The sequence below is a fragment of the Rhinolophus hipposideros genome, assembly GCF_964194185.1.
Source record: "Rhinolophus hipposideros genome assembly, chromosome: 19".
Taxonomy (NCBI): Eukaryota; Metazoa; Chordata; class Mammalia; order Chiroptera; family Rhinolophidae; genus Rhinolophus; species Rhinolophus hipposideros.
The window spans coordinates 14,303,005-14,330,486 of record NC_138065.1 but is presented as its reverse complement, the minus strand read 5'-3'; the positions used below and the strand labels follow the sequence as shown (position 1 = coordinate 14,330,486).

At 39.9% G+C, this 27,482-nt stretch overlaps 1 protein-coding gene across 6 annotated transcripts; it reads right to left on the bottom strand.

Moving 5' to 3' along the window:
- Window positions 1-223: 223 nt before the first annotated feature.
- On the bottom strand, window positions 224-27,249 carry CLCC1 (chloride channel CLIC like 1; the record flags this gene model as incomplete). Of its 6 annotated transcripts, none has more annotated exons than XM_081026886.1 (12): window positions 224-2,523; window positions 3,946-4,287; window positions 5,851-5,997; window positions 6,282-6,379; window positions 7,648-7,741; window positions 8,950-9,090; window positions 9,322-9,543; window positions 11,433-11,540; window positions 14,032-14,133; window positions 14,527-14,667; window positions 26,459-26,542; window positions 27,079-27,249. In XM_081026886.1, the coding sequence occupies 10 exons, from the start codon at window positions 14,653-14,655 to the stop codon at window positions 2,269-2,271; spliced, it is 1,638 nt and encodes a 545-aa protein (XP_080883012.1). In that variant the 3' UTR covers window positions 224-2,268. The 6 variants fall into 6 exon arrangements, with proteins under 6 accessions (XP_080883012.1, XP_080883011.1, XP_080883010.1 ...); XM_081026885.1 differs by having other exon boundaries at window positions 26,459-26,618; window positions 27,079-27,224; XM_081026884.1 differs by lacking the exon at window positions 26,459-26,542 and having other exon boundaries at window positions 27,144-27,249.
- Between the last annotated feature and the right edge of the window lie 233 nt (window positions 27,250-27,482).

The window sequence follows — 27,482 nt, the reverse complement described above, 5'->3', positions numbered from 1 at the left end:
CGACAAGGAAAGAGCAGGGCCAGGACTCTGAGGCTGAGCTGCATAATGCAAACCCTACCGGGAACAAGTTGCAACCTCTGGTTGCTTCTGACTGCATATCTGGGCTAGGATCTGGGGAGCTCGTTCTAAAAATTCTTCAGGTGATTTTGATCAGCAGTGAGAACCACTTCTCCAAATGACCAATGTTTAAAAAAATAAAAAAGAAAGTGACACAATCTGGAATAACATTAAGGGCTCAGGGAAAAAATATATATATATTCTTGGTTCTAAGATCATACAAAAATTGTCACGATTACTCAACACTTGGATTATGTTTTACATATTATGTATGGGATATAATGTCCTGGAGATAGAATCCTTTAAAAACTGCACCTAAGTTTTGCTTTTTCTTATCAAAATACTCAATTAACAAAGATGGCATATCAACCATAGTAATGTAAAAAATAAGTGTTTATTTTGTGTATGTGGTAGTTCTTAAACACTGTAAACATTCAACATTATTCCATTTAAAACCTGTCTACCATGTTCTGATTTTCCAAAAAGCTTGTCACTATAATCTTTGATTTTAGTGATAAATATTGGATATACAATAAACAAGCCTATCTCTTCTAGTTATAAATTGGCCTTGATGTGTTCAATTTGCTTTAATTAGTTTTCCCTGAATTGCTGTCATCATTCAACAGTAGCATGTTGCTTTGCTAGCTGTCAAAGTAGATTTCATCCCCAAATGGTTATCTGTAGTGAAAGAATACAAAGATGAAATTTTACTTCCATTTTTTTAAAAGATTCATTTTTGGACTGATAAAAAGCAGTCAGGAGTGCAAAATGCATTAATTTACTCTTGTAGTTAGAGTCTACCACCTGAGGCATTCATTTCTGTTCAGAATCAGAATCACAGCTCAGTTGACAGCTGCCACATTGGGAGCAGTCACCAGTGTGACCATGTCTAGCCCCCACAGAAGACTATTTTATATGCATTAATGTTCACAAATCTATTCCAAACTGCAGGCATCCTTTCATTATTAGTTCATTTGTCATATGCCTGTTACGAATTTTTATATAAAATTAATTTTTGTATTTCTTGGAAAAAATTACTACTTCTGATGAAATACAAAAAGATGTTTGCAATATTAAACTAGAAAATAATATTAACATGTAAAATTAAATTGTTACAGGCACCTAAGTGACGCTTTTAGGAGACCAAAAAAGGGATATCCTACATTTCATGTGAAAAACTTACAGAAAGCAAATGCTTTGAATATGGTTTTTCTCATACAAGTACCTGAATGAAAAATTTAAGACTATTCCTACTGGTATCATTCTTAGTAAGCAGCTGAACATAACTTTTAGTGTGAAGGTTAAAACAAAGAAACTAAACAAAGTATGTGAAACTGCTTTGTAGGTAGGTACCAGCAAAATTAATAAATTACTTTAAAAAGAAAAAAAAGTTTAAAACAGTTTCAACTGCCGGGATTCTGAGTAGCCAGGGAAATAGATCTTATGAAGCCTGTGCACTTCATCTGGTGGGGGAAGAACAAAGCCATTCTCAAAGTCTATTCACCATGTAAAACTGACTTAACAAGCTATGCTACATCTAAATCACCCTGGCAACCTTCAGGTCGTCTTAGCTAAGAAGAAAGTAAAAAGGGTGCCGTGGAAGCAGGCAAGAATTGAGACGAAGGGAGGACGTGAGACTACAAAGCCACTTTGATGTGTGGGCAGCCGACACTGCAGGCCCCTGGCTGCAGTCAGATGCGGAAGTGCAGGGAGAGAGTAATGTGACAACAGCGGACTTGCCTTAAACACAGTTCGTCAGTACGTACCCCTTTTGGGATCCAGTGCACAACTAACAAATTATCCTGTTAACTAAAGTAGGTATTACAGGACTTCCAACAGGCAACACACACTTTTGGTTAGTTGGTGCCTATATGTGCTTGTAAATAATAAAACTTTTTCAATGTCCTTAATTTAACCAGTCTCCTTAATTATTCAGTTAGTGATGCGTGCCATATGTTCATCTATGAGATGCCGTTTCAAAGTTAACACTTCAAAACTTTGTAGGATGTATCTTAACATCAGAGAGAAGATAAACAGATGAAAAAATAAATCAAATTAAATAGAAATACATGTTTGTTAATTGTAGCTGTCAGTAAAAATAGTAATGTTTAAGTTGGCACCTGTGTGATAAATACCAGAATACTTGTAGTAAATAGTTGTGAAGGGGGTACTTTACAAAACCCGAGCCGAGCCGCTCCGCTAGTCTGTCCTCTAGCCAGAGGGGCCGCCCTCGGGATCCCTTCCGCCGGCCCCCACAGTGCTCGCTGGGCTGCCTGCACCATCAGTCCTGGGCGGGGCCTTTCCTGCCACAGGAAAACTGTCCACACTCCCTGATGGCTCTTGGCCGGAGACAGGCATCGGAGGCTGGCTGCTTTCGGGCATCGGAGGCTGGCTGCTTTCAGGACTGCTTTCTCCTGGGATTCCACCAGTCTCTCTGGGCTTTGTATCCAAAATAGGTGACTTAGGCTATAAGGCAGACAATTACATTTTGTTTGAATTAAGCAACCTAATGTGAAAGTTTAGTAATCAAACATGTTCAACAAGTTTCTATGCAAATTTGTTGTAACAAACTGAATTCTTTCAAATCCCGGTTCTAGGCTGGACTGTAATTATATAAATGTTATTAAGCGTCACAGAACTGTACATGGAGGAGGGGGACACTTGGGACATCCTAGGTGTCAAGTGACCAAGTTCAGGAAGGGTTGAGAGGACTGGTGGCTGGTATTGCCAACCCCTCTTGCCTCCTGAGAACAATTCATTTGACAAACGTTTACTGAGCATATATTAAGTTCTAGATGCTGGCGATATAGCAGGAACGGAACACAAAACCCCCACCCTCACTGCAACTCACATTTAGTTTGGGGAGAGAATTAGGGAAAAAGCGAGTTAATAAAGTACCATGCTGGAAGTGGGTGGGGGTGGCAGGATTGGACTGCTGTTTAAATTAGGGTGGTCTGAAAGGTCATCTATCAGCAAAGGCCTGAAGAGGTGAAAAAATGAACCATGAGTATGTGAGGGAACAGAATTCCAGCTCGTGAACAGCAAGCACAAAGGCTGAATTCAAGGAAGAGTCTGGAAGTCCTTGTGGCTGAAGCAGAATGAGGGGGGGTCAAAACCCTCTAGGTGGGATGTGGGCAGATCAAGGAAGCCATAGGCCACCCAGGTAACTAGCTTCAAGTGAGATGGGAAGTCCCTGGAGACTTCTTGAGATGAGTGACAGATAAGCATTAACTATTTAAGCTGAAAGGAACATCTTCCGTTTTCCAGAGGCATGTAGATGTTTCTGCTTGTAAGGAACTCCATGGGAAGAAGGAATTCTGTCATTTCCTCGTAGCTATTTTCAAAGGTTTACAGTTGTAGTTTAAACTTTGCAAATGACAGTATGAATTCCTCTCTCAAACAGAAATGGAAATGTCCCTTTAAATGACCAATAAAGGTGGAAAGAAGGCCTCACCATTCGCAGGTCAAAAGTATAGTGTCGCCAGCCAAAGAGGTACACGATTTGGGAAGGGGAGGTGCTCGCTCGCCCTGGCCCACTCTCCCAGCTAAGCCTCTTGGCTCTCCCGGGGGCTCCCTCAGGACTCCGCGCCTTCAAAGGTAGACACTTCAGTCCTGCTCACCTGTTGCTTTCCTATGAAATTTCACACGAGTGACCACCTGTGCTAGCAAACTACTGTTAAAGAGCACTGAACATAACAAATAAATCTCATTTCTTCTGAGGAGGCTGAACTAACTTTTGACCGGAAAGGGGAAGAGAGAGAACGTGAATAATGAGCGACATAATTAACAGCGCAGGGTAGAAGAGTAAAACCACTTAAACCAAAAGCTCTACAGGAAGCACTGAGGCCCAGTGAGAAGGGACAGCAAAAGGAACAGGTGCTGACTTACGGTGGGCACCACCTTGGGATGCTGTCGCGCCTCTTTGTCTGGTAAATCAAACGCCCGGAGCACTTCCGGGCTCTTGCTGCCAGTCTGAAGTCTCAAGTCAACATCTCTCTCTCTGAAAACATCTCTTCTAGCCTCATACGTTTTGTTATAAGGGCCTTGCTCATAGGGGCCAGTCTGGCCCCTATAATAGAAATCTGCATCACCTGCTCCAGCCTGGGGTCTATAATCAATTTCCTGCAGCCGCCGCCTGTCACCTGGCTGAAGGGCCGGGGGCTCTTCTCTTCCAGGACCACCTAACGGTCTCAGCATGTGAACAGATTTTCCAGCACCATAGCAGAAACTCTAGAAGGAAAAGAAATATTGCTGAGTACCTAAGGGCTGCCTTACAATGAAATTAGGAGGTTCTTTTTATTCAGTGTGTTAACAAAATTATGTAACATAAACAACTCAACTACACTCTTTTTCATTAGAGATCTCTTCTTTAATACAGGGCCAGAACAGCAAATTAAATTTGAGAAAACACTGAGTATTACGTAGACATTTTAATCAGCTTGACACATTCTAATACTAACTGTCTGATAATTGCTCATACGTTGTCTATATTCACACCCATCATATAAGGTAAATGCTGATTACCCAAAAATTGTACATCATTATGTAAACATTCTCCTGTAGGTTAATTTTTTAACCAATACAGACTTGGCTGTAGCTACAGCTACAATTCAACAGGCTTTGAGTCACACAGTGCATGGGAAAAACGAGGCAGCATTTCTCCAAGTGTGGCCCCCGGAGCCCAGGAAGGACCCCTGAGACTCTCTTAGGGGATCTGTGAAGTCCAAACTTTTCGTAATGCAAAGACATTAGTCTTTCTCACTCTCCTCTCGTGAGTGTGCAGCAGTCTTCTGGCACTGAAGTGACTGCCTCACTCTCACAGCTCATGGGCTGTATGCTCGTGTATACCGGTATTTTTAAATTTTCTGTTTTAGTTCCTAATATGGTAAATATAAAAAAATAAAACTCCATACACAAGAGCTCTTTGTGGTCTTCAATTCTTGGGAATGCAAAGGGTCCTGAGAACAAAACATTTAAAAATCACTGTACCAGAGACACTATTTGAAAACAGAAGTAAGCCAAAGATCTTTCCTTAGGTAAAGCAACACGAGATGATGGGGTTTTGCTTACAATTTCAGTTTCAGAGATTAAACTACTACTACACAACTAATGTCACCTAACAAAACCAGACCCCTACACCACTGAATCCTATAATCACAAGCCAAAAAACAAAACAGGAACAAAGCGATTGGAGAAGAGTGAATTTTGTGTTCTTAGGGAGGACAAGCCTTTAATGCTTTCCGTAACACATCTGAGTTCTTTACATTTTCTTTTCATATGACAAGCGCTTTATTGGATAGGGCTAAAAACCAACAACAAAAAAGCTAAAGGGATCATGGATGAATGACAAGTAATATTTCTTGTTAATAAACGTCTGCTCCTGGATTATAAACTATTTACACTCACCTTCTTCCACATCCCTTCCTGACTCTGTTAGACGCAGCGACCTTCCCTTCTCAGTGCTACAAACACTCCGACTGAAATAAGAAGGCCCCCTTTCTCAAAGAGGCATAAACGACTGATTTCTGATTTCATGTGTATTAACTCACCATTGAGGGACAAATTTTAAAAGAAAGTATTATTGTAAATCACTGCCATGACATCTGTAACTCTAGCACCACTGGCTCGCTTAGAGGAATATACATGTAAGTATAAATAAAGCTGCGTCACTTAAAAGCCACCTTCATATACCATTAAGCGTGACTTACCCTGATCATTAGGCGTCAAAGAAGCCTAATGACCTTTTTTCTGTAAATCCTGTTAACTGTCAGCAAAGCGACGCTCTATACGCACCAGAACAGCTAATGCCATAATTATCAGCACTGGGATGTGAAGTAACACGGGAATCTCCTTCAGGAGCGCTCTAATGAATTCACCAGTTCCTTTTCCAATGTACTTCAATGGCTCCGTGACGAAGTTGGTGAACGTAACTGCTAGTGCCTAAAACAAACGGTAAAGCAACTTAATTTTTTTCCTCACAGGATTTTGAGGCACATAGAATGAGCCAAAATTCACTGGAAACTGTGGCTGAAATTATGTTATATGAATTAAAATGCTGTCATATGCTTTTCAAAATGTGAAAATCACTGTGTAATGGAAGTATTCTTTTCTAGAACAAAAGTTTATAATTAGTAAAATGACTTAAAAAACACTAAAAATTTTTAATAAATACAAGGGATTTTTGACTTACTTTGTATGAGTAACTTTTACAGAATATCCCATACCTTTGTTGGTGGGACCAACCAAATAGGGTTGACTAATAAGAGCTCATAGTATTTTTGGCATGGGTCATCCTTGTAGGTCCATGAACTTCTTAACCATTCTATTTAGAGAGAGACAGAACACTGAGTCATTAAAAAAAAAAAAAGTTGCATTTCATTCCCAAATAAGACAATATTTTGGTTTTACCCCTGCCACCGCCACCACCAATCAATTTTAAATTGGTTTACAAATAGACTTCCTGTAATGCCGATTTAAAATTTTTTCATCTTATGTCCAAAATGTTTATTTTAAAAATCCATTCGAAGTTTACAAGTGCTATGCAGATAAAATATTATATATAATCAAGATTCCTAAAAGGTAACTATTTGAAATTTGTTCTGTACACACACAAATGAATCTAAGTACAACTGGGGAAATCTGAATAAGATTGGTGGGTATGATGCCAGTCTATCCCGGCTGTGATACTGCACTAGCATAGTTGTGCAAGATGTTACCACAGGGGGAAATGGGTAAAGGGTACGCAGGATCTCTCTGTATTATTTCTTATGACACCTGTGACTCTACAATCATCACAGTAAAATTTCAATTTAAAAAGTCAGGTCTTATTTTATCAAATAAATTAGAATATTAGTTCTAATATTTCTAAATCAGGCTTACATGACACACTAGCCTAAGCTAAGGGGGCATTTTAGTTACCCCTGAAGCAGGCTGGGTTGGTTTAGTCGCTTCATACCTTTGTAAGAAGCATTAATTTGGGACACCCTAATGTGTACAACCTGCTGAGATTCTATCCTGGTCAGTCATCATGGACTCGCATTTATGTATAAGGTGCTTTGAACACTAAACCATTCCCACTGCTACATAACTAAAGGCGGTCAATGTTAGCGAGAATGTTTAAAATCTGTAAGAAAAAAAGTAAAATAATTTTACCTTTAATAAAAAACAACAGTAAAGCTACAATATACGATTTCATAAATCAATATAAGGAGATTAAATCTAAGGTGGATATGAATGCATACATACATTGATTCACTTCATTAATAAACTTCGGTTGAGGACCTAGATAGAATGTGCTAGACACTGGTAAGGACTAGATGAACAGTGCGCACAGGATCCCTCCAGTCTCATGGAGGAAGACAGATAATATCAGAGCCAGCATACACTTGCTACTCCTTCCTGTGACACGATATGAACACAAAAGTCACTAGTCTGAGACCTAAGACTCTTCTTGCATGTTCTTTTGATATTAAAGGGTCAGTCAAGGAAAGCCTCCTTGTGGCATTTTATCATTTCTTTGTAATTCTTCATATGTTTTCTCATTCTCAGAAATTCTATTCAAAAATCAGGCCGAGTGAACCAACACCTTACCCCAGAGACTTCCAGTCCAGTCCATCTTCTCGGCACACACCCTGTTAAACGGCTCCATCTTGGCGACTTCGGCCTGATGCTGTGCGAACGCTACCTGACAAACACCAACAGGGAACCATGAACCTCTGCTAACAAAGGCTGCGCTCACCTCCGAAACACCTTTGTTCCAAGCACGTCTTCACCAGACACCAGACTGTTTACAATTTTTTAACAGAAAAAGTACATTTTTTCCAAAGAGTAGCTCTTTTGGCAAAGTAGAGTCTTAACACAATCAGTAAGGATAAATCACCTTCTTTGTAAGTAATCATGATGAGGAAGGAAAACCTTTTCACTACATAGATTTTTTAAAAATTAGTTCAAAAATACAGTTTATATACCATGCCCCCAAATATAGCTGTAAGTGACTACTTCTCATTTCATGCTGAAATAGTGGTTTGCTTTGTATGGCTTTCACCACAAATGGCCTATATGCAGATAACATAGCTTTTATAAGTCAAAGGGGAAATCACTGAGATAACAGTATTCACCATGTAACCTACTGTCCTTCCATTTGTAAATAATTACCAGTTCTAGAAGCTATGGAACTTAGAGCAAAAGGGTAAAAAAAATCACAATGATTTAATCAGAGGCATTCATTGAAAATATCTGGCTACTTGACTAACCTGGCTAAAAAGATCTAAAATGTTTCTTCAATGATTATGCTACTGTGACAGGCGCAGCAGTACTTCTTTCAAACATACAGCATGATCCCAATTTTGAAAGAATTAAAATTCAGAAAAAAGATTGGAAAGAAATATCTCAAAATATTAACAGGGAATAGCTCTTAAATATCTCTAGGTGATAACATTACAGATGATTTTTAAAAATTAAATTTCTCTTGTATCTTTCTTTTCTAAATTCTCTACCATGAACGTATCACTTTTATATTAAGAAAATGACCTTAACTTTTAAAATCGAATATTTTGATATTTCTAGCAAAGAATGAAAGGACATATCCAAAATCACTTAAGTAAGAATTGGAAAAATGTGTCTACCTAGCTCTATTGTGATTTAGCTGTCCTGATGCCACCCATCAGGAAGTGGGTTATGAAAATTAGAACCGAGCTTTTTCTCAAGGGCCCAAGAAAAGCGAGTGCAGTCGAGCAGTGGCCAATTGCCTGCCGTCTCCTATCACCGCCTCCAACCCTCATGTGAGGCAAGGTTACGAGCACATACTAGCTCTAAATGGATTGTTCATAATAAAGTCTTCCTTTATTATGAAATAACACTTAAAAATGTTTAAACTGCCCACAGACTTAATACCTTATATAAATACATCCAATTCCATCCCAGACTGAAGAGAAAACTGATGACCAGGACACGCCTCAGCTGGGTGTACCAGTGGATATATGTCCACAGCTCGGTGGCCACTAACATCACGACGCACAGCAGACACAGCAGCACCTCAAAAACAGAAAGAAGCAGAAAGCGGAGTCACTGCCACGCTGTCCTCCCCACCCCAAACAAGAACGGTCAACAGAAACAGAAGAACTGGGCTCAAATACCCAAACTCATTTATACTATTTTGCTGTCAAGTTCATCACCACAGTCTGAGTGACTTAACAGAATCATGGTGGAATTTTAAAAGTATTTTAAAAAGAAACCGTTACTCATGTCCCCCGTATCCCAGCTTACCATAAACACATTATATGGATCCACTCCAAAGGAATCTTCAAATCGCCACACCCACGTTTCAAAATCATGCAACTTAAAATTAATTAAAATATCACTTAATGCATCATCCAAGGCTCCTGGCTTCCAGTCTTCTCCACTGAGAAACTTCTGTATTTCTAACAAGGTCTGTCTTTTAATGATAATCTCAGCATCATAATGCATATCACCTTTATTTTCATCAGGCTGGATTAAATTTGCCAAAAAGCAAACAGAAAAGAGAATTTTATTATAATATTACTCAGTGAAACATTTCAAGACAAAAGCCAATCTGGAACTAAATACGTAATTAATTTACAATCTTTCACATGTATAAAATAATAATAACAATATCTACCTGTGTCTCACAGGCCAACATAACCAAAGATTAAATACATGTGAAAAACATTTCAAAACTTATAAAAGTCTAGGCAAGTAAGCAACGTATATTTTACTAAAATACAGTTAATTCTTGCTATTTGCAGTAGTTATGTTCTATCAGTGGTATTTGTGGTATTTGCTAATTAGTCACTCATTAATTAGCAAATACTGAAACATGGCTCCTACAAGGAAATACAGGGTTAGGCTCCTGCAAACACATTTTCATCTGCCAGTCAATACATACCCTTTTTATGTGTGTTTCTATTTAAAGACACCTGATTTAATATATACTGTTGATTCATTAACACCGAACTCACAGCCAACAGCCCTGTAGCTCATGCCTGAAGAAAGCTCATCTAACACATGCATTTTCTCTGTAAGGCACCTCCCAGCCTTCTTGCACTAGGAACACTTGACAGCATTACACTGGGAACTACTTTAAAGAGTGAAATAACCACATACACCAAAAACAGCGTAAAAAATGTAGCCATATATAGACCAGAAAAAAGTACGTTTATAGTCGGGGCTGAAAGCAGAAGGCAGGACCTCAGCAGGGAATGCACACAGCAGGCAGCTCATGTCCGAGCGACCACAAAAGGACCCTGGGTATTGACTCTGGGGTTCCAGATAAGCTTTAGTGAGTGGGCAAATGTGCAAATGTGGAATCCACAATAACGAGGATCAACTATGAGCCTTTATCTGATGATTCAGGTTATGACTTTCCATTTGCTGAGTTTTCAGATAGTTTCAAATTTGCAGTGGCACAAGTAAGAAAAATAAGAGAAAAATCTTTTTTCTTTTATAAAAGTAAATAGATAGTTAAATAATAAAAGTATAAAATGAGAAAAACCAAAGTGTCATGTCAAAGCACAAATCATCAGCAAGCATAAAAAAGCAATTATTAATATATTTTTTTAAAACCAGGAACTATGTAAACATTTCCAAGTATCTCCACCTTAAGTATTTTCTGCTCCGTCTTGTTTCCTCATCTATAAAACAGACTGTTCTACGTCGCACACAGTTGTAAGACTTCAATTAAAGGGTGCACACAGATAACACCTGCCTTTACACTTCCGTTTTCCAAAGCAAAGTGGTGTTATTAAATTATTCATCTAACACTCCTTTTCCTTGATATTCTGATTGCCCAAAGTGAAAAACAGACTAAAAAATGAAATCTTAACATTAATTATGAACAATGTGGGCATGATATGCAAGTTTATAAAGCAGCACGTGCCACAGGACAGCTGGGAAAACTGCTTAAAACACATTTTTCTTTTTCTCAATCTATATGATCTTACATCATCTCAGTAAGAAAGCATACAAGTGGTAGAAAACAAGTAAGGGCCAGGACAGAATTTCCTTACCAAGTCAGGCGTTTATTACATTTCCAATTATTTAGTAAAGTTCAAATAACAAACTTAAAACGAACCCCCACCCCCAAACTCAATTAAATGGTCAGCAGTGCACATAGCTGAGTAAGCAAGTAAATCCCTGTGAACTGGAGGCAAAGGAGTGTGGTCTGCACCGCCCGCTTTCTCCCACCACACCACCGCCAGCCCAGCAGGTTGCTACCTTTCGCCTGCACGAACAGGTTTGGCCAAAGGGTGACTCAGGTATTCTCTGTTCAAGTATAATGATGCTTTATCACTACTTTATATAATTTGAAAATATCCACTACACTGACTGGTATCACACCATCCACCACCGATACTCACAAGTCCAAGCTTTCTGGTTTCAATTAAAATTTTATTTAAGTATCTCCTAAAAACAGGATTGCTTTGACTTTCATAGTCTTTGCTCTTTTTCTTTTCACACTGATCAATCTGTAAGCATTAAAATAAAAACAACAGTTAGCATCAAGTTTAATGTAAGGGTCAAGTTTCTAACCTACGGACTGATCAAGGTAAAGAGCCATTTTTATCAAGCTTGCTGTCTCTGGGTTCTCTTTGCAAGAGGCAAGGAGGCAACCTTGCCCCAATGAGGGCCACACGTCCAGCACTGAGCCCTGACTGGCAGTTTTTCTGCTGCCTGTCAGTGATTTTAAAGCTGAAGATCATGAAGCAAGATGTAGGGAAGCAGAGCATCTGGACCAATCTGTCTTTTCCTAATTCCAAAGTAATGACAGAAAGGAAGAGTGGGGGAGAGGGGGAGGGAGGGAGGGAAGAAGGAAGAATATATAAAGAGACAGAAAGACAGGATGAAGTCAGAAGAAGAAACGAAGAACATGGCAAAGAATTTCTTGAATGTGCATATTACTTTTGGCCTTTTATGAACTTTTCCTGTCAACAACGGATCATTCCCTACTACGTATATGGGACGCTGCTTCTGGAAGGCAGGAACCATGGCTTTTCCAGAGTGTCCTCCACATGGTAACCCCTCTGCCCATAATTCTTCATCAGAACAGACTTCCTCCGACGTAGCTCTACTCTGAACACCACAGGGGCCAAGTCACTGAGTGAGGGCAACGCATATCTTATAGACATTAGAACTGTGAGAGCAGCTTTTATTTTTTAATTGAGTGTGGACCACAAGTTGAGTTGAGCTTGGAAATGGGCCTTAGATGATAAACAAGATCATAATGAGCATAGAACACAAATACAGGACAGGCGGACACTTGATAGAAGAACACCTGGCAGTTTACACATCTACAAAATTTTTAAATTTCTCTTTAAGAGAAATAATGTTTTTTAAAGCCAGGACTCAAGACTCCATTTTACCAATCATGTTTTTACAATGTTTGAACTAAAGTCACACACAATGGAATGAAAAATTTCTATAAAAAGGCATTTCTGCATTTTCTACTGTGCAGCCAAACTAGCTCACGACACCACAAAATGCAGGGAAATGGAGGCTAATTGAAAACAAGCATTTCTTTGCTAGCACCCGGGTGAGGCCACGTTCACATTTGATAAGAAGCGCAAGCAGGTCTGCATCTCCGTTAACAAGCAGGCTCTCCCAGCCTCTCGGCCGGAAACCTCCTCCCTCACCAGCTCTTCCTACAGTTTGACCTCCTCCCTCAGCTACAAAACTTGCCTCTTCTACCTTGGAAAAGTCAAACACTTTCCTCTTCTCTCTTTAACCCTGGACCTCTGCCACCCCATCTCCATCTCAGGCCCCCTCCATACTGCCACCAGCTCAGCCTGCCTCCACAACCAACAGAGAGTGGTTCCCAAAGCACAGCAGATGTTCAAACCCCTGAACAATCCCGACTTGTTTCTTTTCCTCTAAACTCTACTTCAGCCACATAAAAGGACTGAATAAATGAAGAAGGAACAGCTGCCACACATATTATAATAATCTCTTATATTTGTAAGAGTAACTCTTATCCTTATAAGCTGGTTATAGGCCCATTTCTTCATTTGCCACATTTTTCATGAGTCTGATGCCCCTACACTGTGACAGGGAATATAGAATCAAGAAAGAATAAAACAGGGGCCGGCCCAGCGGCTCAGGCGGTTGGAGCTCTGTGCTCCTAACTCCGAAGGCTGCCGGTCTGATTCCCACATGGGCCAGTGGGCTCTCAACCAAGGTTGCCGGTTGGACTCCCACAAGGGATGGTGGGCAGCGCCCCCTGCAACTAGCAACGGCAGCTGGACCTGGAGCTGAGCTGCGCCCTCCACAACTAAGACTGAAAGGACAACAACTTGACTTGGAAAAAAGGCCTGGAAGTACACACTGTTCCCCAATGAAGTTCTGTTCCCCTTCCCCAATAAAATCTTTTAAAAAAGAAAAAAAAGAATGAATAAAACATATTTCTAGTCCCAAGAAATTTTCAGTCTGGTAAAGAAATAATTACAACATAGTGAGATAAATGTTATTACAGGAAAATAAAAGTACTATTTAAAAGAAAAACAAAACCAGAGTAACTAAAGAAAAAATAATATACAGTTGACCCTTGAATAACACGGGTTTGACCTGCGCAGGTCCACTTATACCATTTGTTTCAATAAATACATACAGTACCGTAAATGTATTTTCCTTATGATTTTCTTCATAACATTTTCTTTTCTCTAGCTTACTTTATTGTAATAATATACTACATACTACACAAAATATATGTTAACTGACTGTTTATGTTATTGGTAACGGCTCTGGTCAACAGTAGGCTATTAGTTAAGCTGTTAGGGAGTCAAAAGTTATAGGTGGATTTTCAACTGTGCAGGAGGCTGGCACCCCTAACTCTCACATTGTTCAAGGGTCAATTATAAATATAAATTGTACAGTACATAGAAACACAAATAATGTTTTCAAATACAGGAAAACAGAGCAATTAACATACCATAAATATAAAATTCATGAATGGAAAAATCTAACCTTATGAGTTAAAGAATCAAGTTGGCTGTAACATTCCGACAATTCGTCAGCATCTGGCAAGTTAGGACTGGCCTCTTTTTTATCTGATGTGCCATATTTCACCTAGAGTAAAGCAGAGAGGTTTTATGTCATTATAATTCAGCTGCAAAAATAATCTATGGCTAATTTGACTACTTCACTTTGTGACTTCGCTTGTTAATATTCTTCAACTGTATTGAACCATTAGTAAAGACGCTCACATGTATACACTAGTTAAGAACTAAAATCAAATTAGTTTGCTGCTTGATGGGCTTTACATTCAATTTCGAAATAGAAACAACCAGGTGGGGTTGAAATAACCTTAGACTGAAAGAGTCAGGAGAGATATTCAGCATGACTGCTAATCATTAATACATGACTTTCATAGCTCTGTGTGAACAACAATAATAAATAGACTATTTCCATCACAGGACTGGGAAGGTCTTACTCATACACACACACGCCTTTTTCTAATACCTGCGATTTTCGCATTGTTCCTGAAGCAGCGTCATAGTTCAGCATGTCCGTGGGGTCAATCCACTCGTCATCATGCGCGTAGCCAGTTATCAGCCACAGACATTCACAGAGGAGCAGAGAACACAGCATCCTGCGCGAAGGCTAAAGAACAGTTTTTAATAGGTATAATAAAATAGAATTATTTTTAGAAGAAATTGATTTGTAATAAAAACTACTTCCTCCTAGTGCTCAGACAGTGCTTTCTTTCTGAATAACAAATAAAACTCAGTAAAATGGCATTCATATGTAAATACATATACACACGCACACATTCTCATTGACACAAAAAGAAAACAGGTATTTTCCCTATGATTTAGCAATTCCATTCCTAGGTACGTACCCAGGAGAAATGAAAATATGTATATATCCACACTAAAACTTGTACATAAATGTTTATAGCCCAGTTATTCACAATAGTCACAAGAAGAAACAATTCAAACATCCATCAATTGATGAATGGACAAATAAAATTGTGTGATATATTCACACAATGGAATATTATTAGGTCATAAAAACAGATTAAGTATTACTATATACTACAATACGAATGAAGCTGGAAAATATTGTGCTATGTGAAAGAAGCCAGTCACCATAAACCATACATTATACGATACTGTTTATATGAAATGGCCAAAATAGGCAAATCTATAGAGACAAAGTAGATTAGCAGGTGCTTAAAGCTGGGGATATAATAAGGGACAGAAGAGTGGCAGTAAACTGCACAGGATTTCTTTCTGAGATGATGAAAAAATGATCTAAAATTGATTGTGGTAATAATGGGTGCACGTAGCTGTGAACATACTAAAAACCACCGAATTTAAATGGGTGAATTGTATAGCATGTGAATCATTTCACTGTAAGACTATTTAACAAAAATACAGGTATTCTGAACAAATCGCCCCCCCACCCCAATTTTTTTTTTAACAAATGGGAAATGACAAAGGTGCAAAATTCAGATTCAGACTTCCGGTCAAGATAGCAGAGTAGGTAAACGCTGTGCTCTCCTCCACCCACCACCACATCAAAATTACAACTAAACTGCAGACCCACCACCACGGAGAACCACCTGAAGTCTAGCTGAGCAGAAGTCCTGTAACTAAAGACGCAGAGGAGCCAGGTTGAGACAGGTAGTGGGGGGGCGGAGATGTGGAATCAGCAGGTGCCACACCCACGGTGTGGGTTTTAAGAATGGGGAGCTATCTCGACTTCGGAGGTTCCCCCCTGAGGAGCAAGAGGTCCCAGTCCCACACCAGCTCCCGAGCCCAAAGCACCAGAGCCAGGAGGAGAAGTCCCCACAACGTCTGGCTGGGAAAATCAGTGGGGATTGCGCCCAAGTGGGATGCGGGGCTGCTGGAATCCCAGGCATCCTCTTGAGGGGCTCATGCATGGACTTGTTCGCTCAGACTCACTTGCTCTGGGCGCTAGTACAGGGGTGGCAGCTCGAAGAGCAACAGGGACATATGGGGAGGAACTGAACTGACTGGCTTGGAGGGGGCAATGGAGGGGCAGGGGTCAAGGCAACTCTCTCTGGGGACTGAAACAATGGCAGCGACCATTGCTCCTTTGTTGAGCCCACCCTCCTCCCAGAATGCATATCTGAGTCTCCATCAACCAGGCGCACACCTTCGTAGGGCCCTGGTGATTTCCTGAGACCACAACCAACTCACACACCTGCCTAAGCTGCTTCCAGCGGCTTTTCCACACAAGTGGCCTACCTTGGTTCATGCCGCACTTTCCAAAAATCTCTCCAAGGTCCACAAACCTCAAACAAGCAGAGCTGGTCTCAGTGTGCCCTGTACATCTTGCTAAGTGGCCCCAACCTGGCATAAGTAGTGACAGGTGTCAATGTGCATTTTAATTCCCATCAGGTGGCCCCAAGCCTGGCATAAGTAAGTGGCTAATGTTGGCCTGGAACATAACTCCAACTAAGCAGCCACATATCTGGCACAAGTGGCAGATAGTCTCAGCTCACACTGTGGTGCCCATCAAAGGGTGCCAAGCCCAGCACTAGTGCTTCACAGCACCGCCACTCCCAGTGCCTGCAAGCCAAGCACAAGTGGCAACCAACCACAGATCACTTTGTAGTTCCCTCTAGGCAGCCCCCAAGTTGGGCACAAATAATGGCTGACTGTGGCCAGCACCAGAGACCCCCGCAAGAGCCTCAATAACCAAAACACCCAGTGGTGAGCTTCAGACCCCACCTGAGTTCCAACCAGCTCTACACATGACACACCCGAAGGACAGACTCATTGTCACCAGAACCCTGCAAAAGCTACTGTACCATGTAGGGCAAGGAACCACACAACAACTTGTCCGCTGTAGTCACGGCCACCCCTCACAGCCTGAGGGTCAATCCCTCCCACTGACATGCCAACAGCACTCCAGGCTCAACTACAATAGAAGGACTCACACAACCCACACAAGGGACATTCCTGGAGCACCTGACTGTGAACAGGGAGACCATGTCACTGGGCCTCACAAGACACCTACCATACATAAAGCCACTCTGCAAAGATGGAAGACATAGCAGATCTACTTAATACATAGAAACAAACACAGGGAGTCAGCCAAAATGGGGAGACAAACATGTCCCAAATGAGAGAAGAGGACAAAACTCCATAAAATGAGCTAAATGAAATGGAGACAAGCAATCTACCGGATACAGAGCTCAATGAACTTAGGGGAAGAATAGATGAACTCAGTGAGAACCTCAATAAAGAAATAGAAAACATAAAAAAGAACCAGTCATAAAAAAAAGAATACAATAACTGAAATGAAGACTACAGATTAGATGAAGCAGAAGATTAAATCAACAATCTGGAAGACAACATAGCAGAAAATACCCAATAAACAGCAAAAAGAAAAAAAGAATTTAAAAAGTGAAGAGTTTAAGTGACCTGTGGGAAAACATCAAGTATACCAACATTCGCATCATTGGGGAACCAAAGGAGAAGAGAGAGAACAAGAGATTGAAGAAATAATGACTGAAATCTTCCCTAACCTGGGGAAGGAAATACACATACAAGCCCAGGAAGCACAGAAAGTCCCAAACAAGATGAACCCAAAGAGGCCCACACCAAGACACATCATAATTAAAATGCCAAAGATTAAAGACAAAGAGAGAATCTTACGAGTAACAAGAGAAAAGCAGATAGTTACCTACAAAGAAGCTCCCATAAAACAGTTGATCTTTCAACAGAAACTTTGCAGGCCGGAAGGGACTGGCATGAAATATTCAAAGTGATAAAAAGCAAAGACCTACAACTAAGATTACTCTCCCCAGCAAGGATGTCATTTAGAATTGAAGAAGATAAAGACTTTCCAAGACAAGGAAAACCAATAAACGAGTATTGTAAGAAATGTTAAAGGTATATTTTTAAGTAGAAAATAAAAAATATGAATAAGAAAATATAGGGAAAAAATTCTCCCTTACAAAGACAAACAGTAAAAGCAATGCACCAAACTATAAAGCCAGAACAAAGGTTGAAAGGCAAAAGAAGAAGATCATGTGTAATTACAACAATAAATTAAGGGAGGCACACAAAGAAAATAAAAAATCATGACAAAATAAATGTGGAAGGAGTGAATAAAAATTGTAGTGATTTTACAATGTGTTCAAACTTAAGGGACCATCAACTTTAAAAACTACTATAAACATAGCTTGGTAAACCACATGGTAACTACCTCTACAAGAGACATACAAGAAATAAAGAAATGGAAATCCAAACACAATACTACAGAAAGTAATCAACATACAAGAGAGCAAGAAGACAAGAAAACCACAGAACTACAAAAACAATGAGAAAGTAATTAATAAAATGGTAATACTTACATACGTACCAATAATTATTTCAACATAAATAGACTAAATGTTCCAATCAAAAGGTATAGAAGGGGCTGAATGGATTTAAAAAATGAAGACCTGTACATTTGCAGGTCTTGTACAAGACCTGTACAAGAGATCTACTTCAGATCAAAAGACACACAGAGACTGAAAGTAAAGGGATGGAAAAAGGTATTTCATGCAAATGGAAATGAAAATAAAGCTGGGGTAGCAATACTTAGACAAAACAGACTTTAAAACAAGGGCTGTAACAAGAGACAAAGGGCATCTCATAATGATAAAAGGATAGATTCAACAAGAGGAGATAACCTGTAAACATCTATGTACTCAACGTAGGAGGACCTAAATGTATAAAGCAAATATTAATGGTTATAAAGGAAGAGATCGACAGTAGTAGTGTGAAAGTGGGGGACTTTAACACCCTCCTGACATCAGTGGATAGATCATCCAGACAGAAAATCAATAAAGAAACAGTGGCCTTAAATGACACATTAGACCACATGGATTTAATTGATAGGATATTTCAACCAAAAGCAGAACAGACACTCTTTTCAAGTGCATGTGAAATATTTTCCAAAACAGACCACATGTTAGGCCACAAAACAAATCTCAATAAATTTAAGAAGACTAAAATCATATCAAGTGTCTTCTCTGAGCACAACGGTATGAAACTAGAAATCATTTACAAGAACACTGATAAACACGCAAACTCCTGGAGGCTAAATAACATGCTACTAAACAATGAATGGGTTAACAATGAGATCAAGAAGAAATCAAAAGATTCCTTGAGACAAATGAAAATGAAAACACAAAGACCCAAAATCTATGGAACACAGCCAAAGAAGTTCTAAGAGGGAAATTTACAGCAATGCAGGCCTACCCCAAAAAACAACAAAAATTTCAAAATAAAAAGCTACAGAAGTAGCTTTTTATTTTTTTTCTAGTTTCCTACAGAAACTAGAAAAAGAAAGAACATAGGCCAAAGTGAGTAGAAGGAAATAATTTTAAAAAAGAGCAGAGATAAATTAAATGGAGTCTAAACAAAAATTAGAAAAGACAAATGAAACCAAGAGCTAGTTCTTTGAAAACATAAAACTGAAAAACCTTTAGCCAGACTCATCAAGAAAAAAAGAGGGCCCAAATAAATAAAATCAGAAAAGAAATAGAAGTGTCAACCGATACCACAGACAAAGAATTATAAGAAAATAAATACTACAAGAAATTATATGTCAACAAACTGAACAACTTGGAAGAAATGTATAAATTCCTAGAAAAATACAGTCTTCCAAGACTGAACCAGGAAGAAACAGAATAATCTGAACAGATCAATAATCACTAATGAAAAAGAATCAGTAATCAAAAAACTACAAACATACAAAAGTCCTGGAGCAGATGGTGTCACAGGTGAATTTTACCAAACATTAAAAGAATTAATACCTATTCTTTTCAAACTATTCCAAAAAATTGAAGAGGAGGCAAGAGTCTCAAACTCATTTTATGAAGCCAGCAGCACCATGATACCAGAACCGAACAAAGACATTAAAAAAAAAAAAATTATAGGCCAATATCCGTGATGAACATAGAGGCAAAACTCCTCAACAGGGCAGCTGGGCGGCTCAGTTGATTAGAGCTATTTGGGGTCTGTACATAGTATCATGTATCTGCAAATAATAATAGTGTTCCTTCTTTCTTTCCAATTAGATGCCTTTTATTTCTTGTCTGATTCCTGTGTCTAGGACTTCCAATAATGTGTTGAATAAAAGTGGCATTTTTCACAGAACTAGAATAATACTAAAAGTTATATGGAACTACAACAGACCCCAAATAGCCAAACAAATCTTGAGAAAGAAGAACAAAGTTGGAGGTATCATGATACCTGGTATCAAGCTATATGACAAGGCTATAGTAATCAAAACAGCATGGTACCGGCATAGAAGCAGACACATCGATCAATGGAACAGATCTGAGAATACAGAAATAAACACACGCCTATATGATGAATTAATCTATAACAAAGGAGGTAAGAATATACAGTGGGGTAAAAACAATAGATAAATCTCAGATAAAAAACAGTGTCTTCAATAAATGGTGTTGGGAAAACTGGACAGATACCTGTGAAAGAATGAGAGTGACTGCTTTCTTACACCATGCACAAGAAACTCAAAATGGATTAAAGACTTAAAGTCTTAAGGTAAGTAAGACCTGAAGGCATAAAACTCCTAGAGGAAAACATAGGCAGTAAACTCTTTGACATCATCACTCTTAGCAGTATCTTTTTTGATATATCTCCTTAAGCAAAGGAAACAAAAGAAAAATAAACAAATAGGACTACATCAAACTAAACATTTTTTACATAGCTAAGGAAACCATCAACAAAACAAAAAGGCAACCAACCGAATGGGAGAAGTTATTTGCAAACACTACCTCCGATAAGGGGTTAATATCCAAAATATATAAAGAGCTCATACAATTCAACAAAGAAACAAACCTGATTTTAAAATGGCCAGAGGACCTGAATAGACATTTCTCCAAAGAGGACATATAGATAGCCAATAGACATATGAAAAGATGCTGAACATCAAGGAAATGCAAATTAAAATCACAATGAAATAAATATAACCTGACGGCTGTCAGAATGGCCATCAACAATAAAACAAGTGTTGACAAGGACGTGGAGAAAAGGGAACCCTCATGCACCATTGGTGGAATTATAAATTGGTGTAGCCACTATGGAAAACAGTGTGGAGGTTCCTCAAAAAATTGTAAATAGAGCTGCCATATGACCCAGCAATTCCACTTCTGGGTACTTATCCGAAGAAATCCAAATACCAATTTAAAAAGATACATGTTCATTGCAGCATTATTTACAACAGTCGAGACACAGAAGCAACCTAAGTGCCCATCGACAGACAAATGGATAAATAAGATGTGGTGTGTGTGTGTGTGTGTGTGTGTGTGTAAATAAGTAAATAAATAAAATGGACTACTACTCAGCCATAAAAAAATAAGGAAATCTTGCCATTTGTGACAACATGGTAGATCTAGAGGGTATTATGCTACCTGAAGTCAGAGAAAGACAAATAACCATATGATTTCATGTATATGTGGAATCTACAAAAGAAAAACGAACAAACAAAACAGAAACAAATTCCTACAGAGAACAAATTTATGGTTGCCAGATGGGAGTTGGGGGAAATGAGTGACAAAAGGGAAAGGATTAAGAAATGCAAATTCTCTTTGCAGATGACATGACGCTATATATAGAAAACCCTAAAGACTCCACCAAAAAGCTGTTAGAAACAATCAACGAATACAGTAAAGTTGCTGGCTACAAAATCAACGTACAAAAGTCCACTGCATTCCTATATACTAACAATGAAATCTCAGAAAAAGAAATACAGAAAACAATTCCCTTTGCAATTGCAGCAAAAAGAATAAAATACCTAGGAATAAACTTAACCAAGGATGTGAAGGATTTATATGCTGAAAACTCTAAGACATTTTTGAAAGAAATTGAAGATGACACAAAGAAATGGAAAGACATTCCATGCTCATGGATTGGAAGAATCAACATAGTTAAAATGGCCATATTACCCAAAGCAGTATACAGATTTAATGCAATCCCCATCAAAATCCCAATGGCATTTTTTAAAGAAATAGAACAAAAAATCATCAGATTTGTTTGGAACCACAAAAGACCCCCGAATAGCCAAAGCAATTTTAAGAAAAAAGAACAATGCTGGAGATCACACTGCCTGACTTTAGCTTGTACTACAGGGCTACAATAATCAAAACAGCATGGTACTGGCAGAAAAACAGACACATAGACCAATGGAACAGAATTGAGAACCCAGAAATAAAACCACATAAATATGGACAGATAATTTTTGACAAAGAAGCTAAAAACATACAATGGAGGAAAGACAGCCTCTTCAATAAATGGTGCTGGGAGAATTGGATAGCCATATAGATAGATATGAAACTGGACTGTTATCTGTCACCATGTACCAAAATTAATTCAAAATGGATCAAAGACTTAAGCATAAGATCTGACACAATAAACTGCATAGAAGAAAACATAGGTACTAAACTTATGGACCTTGGGTTCAAAGAGCATTTTATGAATTTGACTCCAAAGGCAATGGAAGTAAAAGCTAAAATAAACAAATGGGACTATATGAAACTTAAAAGCTTCTGCACAGCAAAAGAAACCATCGACAAAATAAAGAGGCAACCGACTGAATGGGAGAAGATTTTTGCAAACAGTTCCTCCGGTAAGGGTCTAATATCCAAAATATACAAGGAACTCATGAAACTCAACAACAAAAAAACAAACAACCCAATTGAAAAATGGGCAGAGGACCTGAAGAAACATTTCTCCAAAGAGGATATATAAATGGCAAATAGACATATGAAAAAATGCTCAACATCACTAATCATCAGAGAAATGCATATAAAAACCACAATGAGATATCACCTCACCCCAGTCAGAATGGCTATCATCAACAAGACAAATAGCAACAAGTGTTGGAGAGGCTGTGGAGAAAAAGGAACCCTCATACACTGTTGGTGGGAATGCAGACTGGTGCAGCCGCTATGGAAGGCAGTGTGGAGGTTCCTCAAAAAATTACAAATAGAATTACCATATGACCCAGCAATCCCTCTCCTGGGTATCTACCCAAAAATTTTGAAATCATTTATACATAAAGACACGTATGCTCCAATGTTCATTGCAGCTTTGTTTACGGTGGCCAAGACATGGAAACAACCAAAATGTCCTTCGGTAGATGAATGGATAAAGAAGTTGTGGTATATATACACAATGAAATACTATTTGGCGTTAAGGAAAGATGATATAGGAACATTTGTGACAACATGGATTGATCTTGAGAGTATAATGCTAAGCGAAATAAGTCAGACAGAAAAAGCAGAGAACCATATTATTTCACTGATATGTGGTATATAAACCAAAAACAACAAAAGAACAAGACAAACAAATGAGAAACAAAAACTCATAGACACAGACAATAGTTTAGTGGTTACAAGAGGGTAAAGGGGGTGGGGGGAGGGAGATGAGGGTAAGGGGGATCAAATATATGGTGATGGAAGGAGAACTGACTCTGGGTGGTGAACACACAATGGGATTTATAGATGATGTAATACAGAACTGTACACCTGAAATTATGTAATTTCATTAACAATTGTCACCCCAATAAATTAAAAAAAAAAAAAAGAAGTGCAAATTGCCAGTTATAAAAATAGTCACAGGGCTATAAAGTACAGCATAGGGAATATAGTCAATAATATTGTAATAACTATGTATGGTGTTAGATGGGCACTAGATTTATCAGGGCGATCATTTTGTAAGTTACATAAATGTCTAATCCCTATGTTGTACAACTGAAATTAATATAATGTTGTATGTCAACTGTAATTGAAAAATAAAAAAAAATGTTTTTAAGATTCAAATGAGGTGATTAAACTCTCAAACCATTCAGAGAAAATAACCCGCTGCACCTAAGCCTCTGCAGAAATACTGCTATTTCAACACTTAATACCTTTGTTCAACACTGTCCAATACAGTAACCAGCAGCCCCATGCAGCCATTTAAATTTAACTAAATTTAATTAAAAAACATTCTGTTCCTCATTCATACTAGCAACCTTTCAACTGCTCAACAGCCACAGGTGGCTAGTGGCTGCCATGTTGGACAGTGCAGACATAGAAGACTCCATCATCGCAGCAAGGCCTGTCTTTACCTACTATGTATGGATAAGGATCAGCTACAGGAGTTAGAAGGCAAGAAAGCCCTGGGCCCTGCCCATAAATGGCTTACAGTCTAACTGTAAGAATGAAAGTAATTTCAGGCTAAATAAAACACTACTTCTCTGCACTCAGGGCATTGTTTATTCTTCTACCACAACACAATGAAATTAGCCACTTACTGGTCTGTGTCTTCCATTAATTTTGCACAGTGGCTCTCAAGCGTGGCTGTGCATGAAAATCACCTGGGGAGCTTCTAACACTCCCAACCTTCTGGCCACATCCCAGGCCAATTACGTAAGAATCTTTAGGGGCGGAAACTCAGGCACTGGGATTTTTAAAGCTCCCACATGGTTCCAATATGCAGTGAAGGTAGAAAACTGCTGCCCCGGAGTAAGAACTTTTGCAGGGGAAAGTGACAACTTGCTCAAATCTGAATTCACCTTCCTGATGAACTCTCCCTCTTGTCCCCTGCATTCTCTGAGCCCAGCACCTACCCAGTGGCTGGCACATGAAAAACATTCAGTAAATGTTTGTTAAGCAGCAAATGATCAAAGCCATAGCAGGGATTCAAAGGGCTTAAGAAGTTCAAAGGATGCAGGTGGTACAACTCACTGGGAAAAACTGGAAAGATTTCATGGAGAAAGGGACATGGGAAATGGATTTTGAAGTATGGGTAACATTCTAAGAGCGCAAGATAAGGGAGGCACAGCAATGCGTATGCTTCAGAAATTGGGAGGACGGACGCAACGGAGAAGGGCTGGGATGACACTGCTGAAGTGAAAAGCTTATGACTAACTTCATCTGCTTTCAAAGGTGACGGCAGCTAGATTTGGGGAACATGAAACTAGCATTATATGCACAGAATATAAAGCTGGGGAAAAACTTGGATTCACACTGTCCAACAGGCGATGAAGCAGAAAAAGGGTATTGGTCTGAAAGAGTGGGGGCAGTGAGAACAGAAAGAACTCACCTGACACATTTTGAAGATTAATTCTACAGACCTCAGCAACTGAGTGCAGGGAGAAGAAAAGGAAATGAATGATGGCAAACATAACTCTAAGATTTCAAGGCCTCCTGACAGAAAAATGGTGATATCACTAACTTCAAAAAGCAACTAAGAATGAGAATATGGTTTGGGGGAAAAGTTCAGCACTCATTTGCACAACATTTACTAAACACCTACTGGATTGGGCACTGTCTTCGTGACAAGGATGCCAGGAAACTAGACCAGCCAGATCTTCTAAGCAGTTAAGATCTAAGTAGGTGACAAAGAGAATATGTGAACTGAGCAGAGGCTCAGAGAAGATAGCAGAGTATGAAATCAAGTCTGCAGGAAACGAGGCATTACACTACTTCATAAATAGAAATGAATGTGGAGGGGTGGAAATCAACCTTCTAAAGCAAAGAAGAGCAGCTGACAGAGTTATTATTATTATTGTATGCCATCAAGAGGATGGTGAAACAGTCCACTAGAAAGCCAGGAGTGTCACTGTGGGGGGCGCGGGGGTTGGAGATTTGGAAACAATAGCACTAAGGGCATTATACACGGGAGGTGACTCAAAAGCCTGTCAAGCAGCTGACTTTTGACTATGACCCTGCCCCATCCAAAGTCATGCTGTTCACAACCATGTTACTTTCTCCAATAACGATCACCAGATGAAGAGCTTTATCCAGGGCTAGGGATTAGCAATGTGAAACTGATGGAACAACAGGAGGTAAGTGGATTCAGCTGCAAATTCAAGCCCTCTTGCCAAATTCCCATGGTCACTGATGTAAGGCTGGAACTCCTTAAGAAATCTTACAATTGATTTCATACTTCCTCCAAATAATGCTGCATCTAAACCTGCTAGGGATCTTGTTAAACAAACAGGTTCTGATTAAGTCACGAGTGGGCCTGTGAATCTGCATTCCTAACAAGCTCCGAGTGATGGCAGAGACGCTGGCCCACAGAACAGTAGCAGGGTTAAGGAAACGTAACCATCCCGCGCTGGTTCAGTTTAATAGTGGCACCTGTGATTCTACTTATTAGTGAATAATAGTGTCTCCCCCCCCCATTCCTATTCTTTATCATTTTTCATCTGCATCAAGCTTTAACATTAATATCAAAATTATATAATAGTAGCTAGTATTCTTTTTTATTGCCCTGTTCCAAACACCACTACACCGCCAGCTACTGAGTGGAAATCAGCACAAAAGAATAGTATCTGATTTCAATTAATTTACACGTTTAATGAGAAAGACAAGGCTAACTTAGAGAGAGTCAAAGTCAAATTCCGTATTAACCTAGAATTACAGGGCACAGAAGTCGGGGGTCTGCAGGTCAGCTCCCGGGCCTGTGTGCAGCAGCCTGAGGACGTGCCTGTCAAACTTGAGCATGTGCATTTCTAATAAGCTCCGAGGCGACGACGATCCGGCGAACGTGGGGACCACACTCTGCTCACCACTGTCACAGAGAAAACCTGAGCAACTTTTCCCCACCCACTCATATATAGGCATCTAATTGTTTGCATTCAAATTAGATTTGGAGTTTTTAAAAATGGACTACAACCAAATCCGCGCTCTTCGGCTGACGGTATTTGTTCCCATGATGCTTGAAGTTTTCACAGTTAACTGAAACCAACACAATTCAACGTTTGTCCGGGGCCGCTTCGCCCTTGCTTGGCCGCTCTTCCCTAGGCCGCGCTTGGATCCGTGCAGCACAACAGCCGCGCAGCCAACGGAGACTCGGCAGCCACGGGCCGAGGAGATAAGGGTCGCCCGCCCGCCCGCCCGCCCATCCGGGTAAACGCTGCGCCCCCAAGTTCCCCGCGGGCCCGGGGGAGGGCGGCCCCACCCCCGGCAACGTCGGCGGCCACCCCGCCGCCCAGGGGACCCGCCCGGGCGGGCCCAGCAGCCCCGCCTACCGCACAAGCCCACCGACACACGTCCAGGGTGGCCCGCCGGCTTCTCCGGGAAGACACACACCCACCAGGGACCGCAGGAGAAAGTGGAGAGCCGCCAGCCACGGCCGCCGCGCGCGTCAGGGACGCCGAGCCTCTCGCGAGTCCTCATCGACGCGCTCGGCCCGCAGCTGTGCGTCCTTCCCGGCGCGCAGCCGATTGGCCGGCCGCGGGGGCGGGGCCGGCTTCTGGAAGCTGGCTTTAGGCCAGGGTGCTTTTTGTGTCCGCAGAACTCTTCGGCGATGAAAACTGAACACGGAAGCCAAATACGTAAAATGGATATGAAGCGTATTTTTTAGTCTTGATTTATAAGTTTGAATGTGTAACATGTTTAATAAAACCCGGAAATCTATTTTTGAGCAAAATAT